The 9933-nt window shown below is 41.6% G+C and overlaps 1 protein-coding gene across 1 annotated transcript in view; it reads right to left on the bottom strand.

Annotated features, from left to right (window-relative positions):
• The window catches only part of LOC121343092, a gene marked incomplete at both ends in the record, with an annotated part of 10220 nt that extends 616 nt beyond the window's left edge, over positions 1 to 9604 (bottom strand). The window contains 4 exons of the mRNA XM_041417944.1: positions 4 to 379; positions 2596 to 2702; positions 4293 to 4325; positions 9419 to 9604. Of these exons, the coding sequence (XP_041273878.1) occupies positions 4 to 379; positions 2596 to 2702; positions 4293 to 4325; positions 9419 to 9604 (702 nt within the window). The remainder of the gene's footprint in view (positions 1 to 3; positions 380 to 2595; positions 2703 to 4292; positions 4326 to 9418) is intronic.
• Positions 9605 to 9933: the final 329 nt, after the last annotated feature.

Below are 9933 nucleotides of genomic sequence, written 5' to 3'. Positions count from 1 at the left end.
GACCAGAGTGACCATGAGTGACCAGAGTGACCACTGAGTGACCAGAGTGACCACAGAGTGACCACCCAGTGATCATGGGCTGGCTGGTCTTCTTGTTGGTCTGGGGAGTGACCACAGTGACCATGAGTGACCAGAGTGACCACTGAGTGACCACAGAGCCAAAAATCTCCCTCAGAGTGACCACCCAGTGATCATGGGCTGGCCCGGCTTCTTGTTGGTCTGGGGAGTGACCAGAGTGACCACAGTAACCATGAGTGACCACAGTGACCACTGAGTGACCATGAGTGACCACAGAGTGACCACAGAGCCAAAAACCCCCCTCAGAATGACCCCAGAGTGACCACCCAGTGATCATGGGCTGGCCGGTCTTCTTGTTGGTCTGGGGAGTGACCAGAGTGACCACTGACCACTGAGTGACCATGAGTGACCGCAGTGACCACTGAGTGACCATGAGTGACCAGGGAGTGACCCCTCCTTGCCTGTCCCAGGTGTATTTTGGGTGTTCCCAGTTGTATTTCGGGTGTATTTCAGGTGTATTTTGGGTGTATTTTGGCTGTTCCCAGTCGTCTCCAGGTGTATTTCAGGTGTATTTCGGGTGTCCCTGGGTGTCCCCAGGTGTATTTCAGGTGTATTTCAGGTGTATTTCGGCTGTCCCCAGGTGTATTTCAGCTGTCCCCAGGTGTATTCTGGGTGTATTCCGGGTGTATTTCGGCTGTCCCCGGGTGTATTCTGGGTACATTTCGGCTGTCCCCGTGTGTATTTCAGGTGTCCCCAGGTGTATTTCTGGTTGTCCTCAGGTGTGTTTCGGGTGTATTTTGGCTGTCCCCAGGTGTACTCCGGGTGTCCCCAGCTGTCCCCGGGTGTATTTTGGGTGCATTTCGGGTGTCCTCAGCTGTGTTCCCAGGTGTATTTCGGGTGTATTTCGGTTGTCCTCAGGTGTGTTTCGGGTGTATTTTGGCTGTCCCCAGGTGTATTCCGGGTGTCCCCGGGTGTAGTTTGGGCGTGTTCTGGGTGTATTCCGGGTGCCCCCAGGTGTATTTTGGGTGTGTTCCGGGTATCCCCGGGTGTATTTCAGGTGTATTTTGGCTGTCCTAGGTGTATTTTGGCTGTCCCCGGGTGTATTCCGGGTGTACTTCGTGTGTCCCCAGGTGCATTCCAAATGTATTCCAGGTGTCCCTAGCTGTATTTCGGATGTGTTCCGGGTGTCCCCAGGTGTATTTCGGGTGTGTTCCGGGTATCCCCGGGTGTATTTCAGGTGTATTTTGGCTGTCCTGGGTGTATTTTGGCTGTCCCCAGCTGTCCCCGGGTGTATTCCGTGCGTATTTCTTGTATCCCCGGGTGTGTTCCGGAGGTATTCTGGGTGTCCCCAGGTGTATTTCGGGTGTCCCCGGGTGTACTCCGGGTGTATTCCAGGTGTTCCCGGCTGTCCCCAGGTGTATTTCTGGTGTCCCCGGGTGTGTTCCGGGTGTATTCTGGCTGTCCCCAGGGGTGTTCCGGGTGTATTCCGGGTGTCCCCGGGTGTATTCCGGGTGTCCCCGGGCGTATTCCGGGTGTCCCCAGGTGCATTCCGGGTGTCCCCGGGTGTATTTCGGGTGTATTCCGGGTGTCCCCGGGCGTATTCCGGGTGTCCCCAGGTGCATTCCGGGTGTCCCCGGGTGTATTTCGGGTGTATTCCGGGTGTCCCCGGGCGTATTCCGGGTGTCCCCAGGTGCATTCCGGGTGTCCCCGGGTGTATTTCGGGTGTATTCCGGGTGTCCCCAGGTGCATTCCGGGTGTCCCCGGGTGTATTTCAGGTGTATTCCGGGTGTCCCCGGGTGTATTTTGGCTGTCCCCAGCTGTCCCTGGGTGTATTCCGTGTGTATTTCTTGTGTCCCCGGGTGTACTCCAGGTGTCCCCAGCTGTCCCCAGGTGTATTTTGGGTGTCCCCAGGTGTATTCCGGGTGTACTTTGGGTGTCCCCAGTGTCCCCGGGTGTCCCCAGGTGTATTCCGGCTGTCCCCGGGTGTATTCCGGCTGTCCCCGGGTGTATTCCGGGTGACCCCAGGTGTATTCCGGGTGTATTCCGCCTGTCCCCGGCTGTATTTCGTGTGTCCCCGCGTGTATTCCGGGTGTATTCCGGGTGTCCCCAGGTGTATTCCGGGTGTATTCCGGCTGTCCCCAGGTGTATTTGGTGTGTCCCCGGCTGTATTTCGGGTGTCCCCGGGTGTATTTCGGGTGTATTTCGTGTGTCCCCGGGTGTATTTCGGGTGTATTTAGTGTGTTCCGGGTGTATTCCGGGTGTGTTCCGGGTGTGTTCCGGGTGTCCCCGGGTGTATTTCTTGTGTCCCCGGCTGTCCCCGGGTGTATTCCAGGTGTCCCCAGGTGTATTCCGTGTGTCCCCGGGTGTATTTTGGGTGTCCCCGGGTGTATTCTGGGTGTATTCCGGGTGTCCCCGGGTGTATTTCGGGTGTATTTAGTGTGTTCCGGGTGTATTCCCGGTGTATTCCGGGTGTGTTCCGGGTGTCCCCGGCTGTCCCCAGGTGTATTCTGGGTGTTCCCGGGTGTATTCCCGGTGTATTCCGGGTGTGTTCCGGGTGTCCCCGGCTGTCCCCGTCACCTTGATGATGCCGATCTGTTTGAAGTAGTCGGCCACCGACTCGATGGTGACGTTCTCGCCCAGCCCCTGCACGAAGATCGTGTTGTTGTCCGAGTTGTCCTGCTCCCCTGAGGACCGGCGGGTAATTACCGTTAATTACCGCTAATTACCGCGCATGCCCGACAGTCCATGCTAATTAACCCTCGTTAACCCAACCCCCGGGCTCCAAAATGGCGCCCAAAGCCCCTCCCCCACCTCAACATCATCTTCCTGTCCCACTTGTCCTGCTCGCCCGCAGGTAATTAACTAATTAGCGTTAATTATTGCTAATTACCATTCATTCCCGACAGTCCATGCTAATTAACCCTCGTTAACCCAACCCCGGGCTCCAAAATGGCGCCCAAAGCCCCTCCCCCACCTCAACATCCTCTTCTTGTCCCAGCTGTCCTGCTCCCCTGCAGGTAATTAACTAATTAGCGCTAAGTATCGCTAATTGCCATTCATTCCTGACAGTCCATGCTAATTAACCCTCGTTAACCCAACCCCGGGCTCCAAAATGGCCCCACAGCCCCTCCCCCACCTTAACATCATCTTCTTGTCCCAGCTGTACTGCTCCTCTGCAGGTAATTAACTAATTAGCGCTAATTATCGCTAATTACCATTCATTCCCGACAGTCCATGCTAATTAACCCTCGTTAACCCAACCCCCGGGCTCCAAAATGGCGCCCAAAGCCCCTCCCCCACCTCAACATCCTCTTCTTGTCCCAGTTGTCCTGCTCCTCTGCAGGTAATTAACTAATTAGCGCTAATTACCATTCATTCCTGACAATTAATGCTAATTAAAGCTCATTAACCCAACCCCAAGGCTCAAAAGTGGCCCCAAAGCCCCTCCCCCACGTTAGGATTGTGTTGTTGCTCCCCTGCAGCTAATTAATCATTAATTACTAGTCATTACTCACAATTAACGCTAATTAACCCTGCTCAGCCAGGTAATTAATTAATCGCTGCTAATTAGCATTTCTAGTGAATAATCATTACTCCCAAATTAACTCCACCACTAATTAAGTCAAATCTTTCATCCCAGCATCTCTACTACTAATTAACCCCTAATAAATCCCATTAATTACCCCACTAATTAACCCCACTCTTATAAGCAACTCTTAGCCTCTTAATTGCTGTTAATTACCCCTAACTAATCCTTCATTACCTCATTAATCCAAATCTACTCCTAACGAGCCTAATACTTACCACTAATTAACGCCTTTCATTCAATTAACCCCCCCACTCAAATCCATTATTCTTAATTATACTGTTACTAATTAACCCCTAAAAACCCTGATTACCCTGTTAATTAACCCCATCCTAATTACACTCTAATTAGTGCTTATTCACCACATTAATTCTTCCCAAGCTTTAAAAATCCAATTAATTACCAATTAACCCATATAACTGCATTAATTACCCCAACCCAATCGCACTAATTAATTCCCCCAACCCAATCCCCCTAATTCCCCCAACCCAATCCCACTAATTAACTACCCCCACCCAATACCACTAATTAACTACCCCAACCCAATCCCACTAATTAACTACCCCACTCAATTTCTTCCCCACTACACTCCCACTAATTAACCCCCACTAATCACCTGTTAATTACCCCCAACCCCACCCACCATTTATGCTAATTACCCCCTAATTACCCCTAATTAATTAATTACCTGGGTCATGCCTGGGCCCCTGGTCCCGGGGTCCTTTTGGGGCCGCACATGAAAAAGAAACACAGATTATGCAAATTAGAGGGGCTGGATTTGGGCGTGGCCAACCCAAGCCCCGCCCCCTCCTCCGAGGCCCCGCCCCCTCCTGCCCCTCCCGGGCCCCATTTTGGGGGCAAAAATCCCCAAATTTGGCACCAAAATTTTCGGGTTTTTTTCACCTTTTCAGCCTCGGGAGCTCCCGAAATTCCAATTTTGGAATTTCTCCCCAAAAGGCTCCGAGATTTCCTTTTTTTTTGTTATTTCTCATTTTTCCCATTTTTTCCCATTTTTTTCTCATTTTTTCCCTTCCATTTTTCTCCATTTTTTCCTTAATTTTTTCCTAATTTTTCTCCATTTTTTCCTTATTTTTTTCCTAATTTTTCTCCATTTTTTCCTTATTTTTTCCTAATTTTTCTCCATTTTTCCTTATTTTTTTCCGTAATTTTTCCTCATTTTTTCCCAGATTTTTTCTGCATTTTTCCCAGATTTTTTTCTCCATTTTTTTCCTCTTTTTTCCTTAATTTGCCCCCATTTTTTCTCCATTTTTCCCTTCATTTTTTTCCATTTTTCCTCCTTAATTTCTCTCAATTTTTTTCTATTTTTTCCTTATTTTTTTCTCATTTTTCCCTGATTTTTTTCTCCATTTTTCCTCATTTTTTCCTTAATTTTTCCTAATTTTTCTCCATTTTTCCTTATTTTTTTCCGTAATTTTTCCTCATTTTTCCCAGATTTTTTTCTCCATTTTTCCCAGATTTTTTCTCCATTTTTTCCTCATTTTTCCTTTTTTTTCCTTAATTTGCCCCCATTTTACCCTTCATTTTTTTCCATTTTTCCTCCTTAATTTCTCTCAATTTTTTTCTATTTTTTCCTTATTTTTTTCTCATTTTTTCATTAATTTTTTCCTAATTTTTCTCCATTTTTCCTTATTTTTTTCCGTAGTTTTTCCTCATTTTTTCCCAATTTTTTCTCCATTTTTCCCAGACTTTTTCCTCCATTTTTTCCCTCATTTTTCCTTTTTTTTCCTCAATTTGCCCCCATTTTTTCTCCATTTTTCCCTTCATTTTTTTCTATTTTTCCTCCTTAATTTTTCTCAATTTTTTCCCTTAATTTTTTCTCATTTTTCCCTGATTTTTTCTCAATTTTTCCACATTTTCCCCTGTATTCTTTTCTATTTTTCTCTATTTTTTCCCTATTTTTTCTCCATTTTTTTCTCTTTTTTCCTTAACTTTTTCTCATTTTTCCCTGATTTTTTTCTCAATTTTCCCATTTTTCCCTTTATTCTTTTCTATTTTTCTCTATTTTTACCCTATTTTTTCTCCATTTTTTTCTCTTTTTTCCTTAACTTTTTCTCATTTTTCCCTGATTTTTTTTCTTCATTTTTCCTCATTTTTCCCTGATTTTTTCTCAATTTTTCCACATTTTCCCCTGTATTCTTTTCTATTTTTCTCTATTTTTTCCCTATTTTTTCTCCATTTTTCCTCATTTTTCCCTTTATTTTTCCCTATTTTTCCCTTTATTTTTTCCCTATTTTTTCTCCATTTTTTTCTTTTTTCCTTAACTTTTCCTCATTTTTCCCTGACTTTTTTCTCCATTTTTCCTCATTTTTCCCTTTATTTTTTCCCTATTTTTCCCTTTCTCCATTTTTCCTTATTTTTTTCCGTAATTTTTCCTCATTTTTTCCCAATTTTTTCTCCATTTTTCCCAGACTTTTTCTCCATTTTTTTTCCTCATTTTTCCTTTTTTTTCCTCAATTTGCCCCCATTTTTCTCCATTTTTCCCTTCATTTTTTTCTATTTTTCCTCCTTAATTTTTCTCAATTTTTTCCCTTAATTTTTTCTCATTTTTCCCTGATTTTTTCTCAATTTTTCCACATTTTCCCCTGTATTCTTTTCTATTTTTCTCTATTTTTTCCCTATTTTTTCTCCATTTTTTTCTTTTTTCCTTAACTTTTCCTCATTTTTCCCTGACTTTTTTCTCCATTTTTCCTCATTTTTCCCTTTATTTTTTCCCTATTTTTTCTCCATTTTCCCCTTATTTTTTTCCTTAATTTTTCCTCATTTTTTCCCATTTTCTCCTCATTTTTTCTCCATTTTTCCCTTCATTTCTCTCCACTTTCTCCTCACTTTTTCCTCATTTTTCCCTCCATTTCCCCGAGTTTTCCTGATTTTTTCCTCTATTTCCCTCTTAATTTTTCCACCACTTTCCCCTTCTTTTTCTCCATTTTTTTCCTCAACTTTCCCTTAATTTTTCCTTATTTTTCTCCATTTTCCCCTGAATTTTTCCCTTATTTTTCTCAATTTTTCCCTGATTTTCCCATCATTTTTCCTTTCTTTTTCTCCATTTGTTCCTCCTTTTTTCCCTGATTTTTCTCCATTTTTTCCTGCATTTTCTCCTCATTTTTCTCCACTTTTCCCTGATTTTTCCCCTTATTTTTACCTCATTTTTTCATGATTTTTTCCCTTATTTTACTCCATTTTTCCATGAATTTTCCCCTTCTTTTTCTCCATTTTCCCCTGATTTTTCCACCAATTTCCCTTCTTTTTCTCCATTTTTTTCCCTGATTTTTCCACCATTTTTCCCTTCTTTTTCTCCATTTTCCCCTGATTTTTCCACCAATTTCCCTTCTTTTTCTCAATTTTTCCGTGATTTTTCCACCATTTTTTCCTTATTTTTCTCCATTTTTCCCTCCTTTTTTTCCTTATTTTTCTCCATTTTCCCCTGATTTTTCTCCATTTTTCCCCTGATTTTTCCACCATTTTTCCTTTAATTTTCTCTATTTTTCTTGATTTTTCCCCTGAATTTTCCCCTTCTTTTTCTCCATTTTTCCACCATTTTTCCTCAATTTTTCCCTTATTTTTCTGCATTTTCCCCTACTTTTTTTCCCTTATTTTTCTCCATTTTTCTTTTTCCCTGATTTTCCCACCATTTTTCCTTTCTTTTTCTCCATTTGTTCCTCCTTTTTTCCCTGATTTTTCTCCATTTTTTCCTGCATTTTCTCCTCATTTTTCTCCACTTTTCCCTGATTTTTCCCCTTATTTTTCCCTGATTTTTTCATGATTTTTTCCCTTATTTTACTCCATTTTTCCATGAATTTTCCCCTTCTTTTTCTCCATTTTCCCCTGATTTTTCCACCAATTTCCCTTCTTTTTCTCCATTTTTTTCCCTGATTTTTCCACCATTTTTCCCTTCTTTTTCTCCATTTTCCCTTGAATTTTTCCCTGAATTTTCCTTCTTTTTCTCCATTTTTCCCCTCCTTTTTTTTCCCTTATTTTTCTCCATTTTTTCCTCATTTTTTCTCCATTTTTCCCCTGATTTTTCCACCATTTTTCCTTTAATTTTCTCTATTTTTCTTGATTTTTTCCCCTGAATTTTCCCCTTCTTTTTCTCCATTTTTCCTTTCTTTTTCTCCGTTTTTCAACGATTCTTTCCCTCAACTTTTCCCTTATTTTTCCACCATTTTTCCTTATTTTTCTCCATTTTTCCCTGTTTTCCCTGATTTTTCCATCTTTTTCTCCATTTTTTCCCTGATTTTTCCACCATTTTTTCCTTATTTTTCTCCATTTTTCCCTGTTTTCCCTGATTTTTCCATCTTTTTCTCCATTTTTTCCCTGATTTTTCCACCATTTTTTCCTTATTTTTCTCCATTTTTCCCTGTTTTCCCTGATTTTTCCATCTTTTTCTCCATTTTTTCCCTGATTTTTCCACCATTTTTTCCTTATTTTTCTCCATTTTTCCCTGATTTTTTCCCTGATTTTTCCACCGTTTTTTTCCTCAATTTTTTCCTTATTTTTCTCCATTTTTCCCTCCTTTTTTTCCTTATTTTTCTCCATTTTCCCCTGATTTTTCTCCATTTTTCCCCTGATTTTTCCACCATTTTTCCTTTAATTTTCTCTATTTTTCTTGATTTTTCCCCTGAATTTTCCCCTTCTTTTTCTCCATTTTTCCACCATTTTTCCTCAATTTTTCCCTTATTTTTCTGCATTTTCCCCTACTTTTCATTTTCCCCTGATTTCCATTTTTCTGATTTTTTCCACCATCTTTCCCTTCTTTTTCTCCATTTTTCCACCATTTTTCCTCAATTTTTCCCTTATTTTTCTCCATTTTTCTGATTTTTTCCACCATCTTTCCCTTCTTTTTCTCCATTTTTCCCTGATTTTTTCCCTGATTTTTCCACCGTTTTTTCCTCAATTTTTCCCTTCTTTTTCTCCATTTTTCCCTGATTTTTCCACCGTTTTTTCCTCAATTTTTCCCTTATTTTTCTCCATTTTTCCCTGTTTTTTCCACCATTTTTTCCTTATTTTTCTCCATTTTTTCCTTATTTTTCTCCATTTTTCCCTGATTTTTTCCCTGATTTTTCCACCGTTTTTTCCTCAATTTTTCCCTTATTTTTCTCCATTTTTCCCTGATTCTTCCACCATTTTTTCCTTATTTTTCTCCATTTTTTCCTCATTTTTTCTCCATTTTTCCCTGATTTTTCCACCGTTTTTTCCTCAATTTTTCCCTTATTTTTCTCCATTTTTCCCCTGTTTTTTCCACCATTTCCCCCTTATTTTTCACCATTTTCCCCTGATTTTTTCCCTGATTTTTCCCCTTCTTTTTCTCCATTCCCCCTCATTTTTTTCACCATTTTTTCCACTTTTTCACCACCAAAACTCCATTTTTTCTCATTTCTCCTCCTGGTTTTGGGTCCACTGCAGCTCCGACCTCTCCCCAATTTTGGGGCAATTTTCCACCTTTGTTTTTTTTCTTTTTTTCCACCATTTTTTTTCCACCAAGGTCACCGGCGCTTTCACCAAACCTCCAGAAATTCGGGGTTTTTCCCCCAAAACCACCACAACTTTTCCATTTTCCGCACATGCAGCGTCCGCACCAAAATCCTTTTTTTTTCCCCCAAATCCCACCCTCACCAAAATCACCATTTTCACCTCATTTTTCCACCATTTTTACCCAAAATTCACCTTTTTCAAAGCGTTTTTACCACCTAAAAAATTCCATTTCCGGGGGGATTTTTCCCCCTCCCAGGAAAAATGGGGGAAAAAATTCTTTTTTTTTGGTTTTTTGGGTCGAAACCTGGAATTTTTGGGACTTACCACCGAATTTATTGAAGGCACCACGCTCACCACCGCTGAGGAGATAAATTAGAAGATAATCAGGAATTTTGGAAGCCCCGCCTCCAACCCGGGGATGCGGCAAACTCAACGGCTCGGGAGAAAAAACTGCTTGGGGGCTTTGGGGAGGTTTTGGGCAATTTTGGGCAATTTTGGGCAATTTTTGGGCTTTTTAGGATCAATTTTTGGGCTTTTTAGGGTCAATTTTTGGCAATTTTTGGGCTTTTTAGGGTCAATTTTTGGCAATTTTTGGGGAGTTTTTGGCAATTTTTGGCTTTTTTTGTGGGGTTTTTTTGGCTTTTTTTGGGAATTTTTTTGGGCTTTTTTTGACTTTTTTGGGCAATTTCTGGGCAATTTTTGGGCAATTTTTGGGCTTTTTTGTGAGGTTTTTTTGGCTTTTTTTGGGAATTTTTGGGCAATTTTTGACAATTTTTGGGCTTTTTAGGGACAATTCTTGGGCTTTTTAGGGTCAATTTTTGGACTTTTTAGGGTCAATT

The sequence above is a fragment of the Onychostruthus taczanowskii genome, unplaced genomic scaffold, assembly GCF_017590055.1.
Source record: "Onychostruthus taczanowskii isolate IOZ18803 unplaced genomic scaffold, ASM1759005v1 scaffold575, whole genome shotgun sequence".
NCBI lineage: Eukaryota > Metazoa > Chordata > Aves > Passeriformes > Passeridae > Onychostruthus > Onychostruthus taczanowskii.
This window is presented reverse-complemented; position numbering and strand designations above follow the sequence as displayed.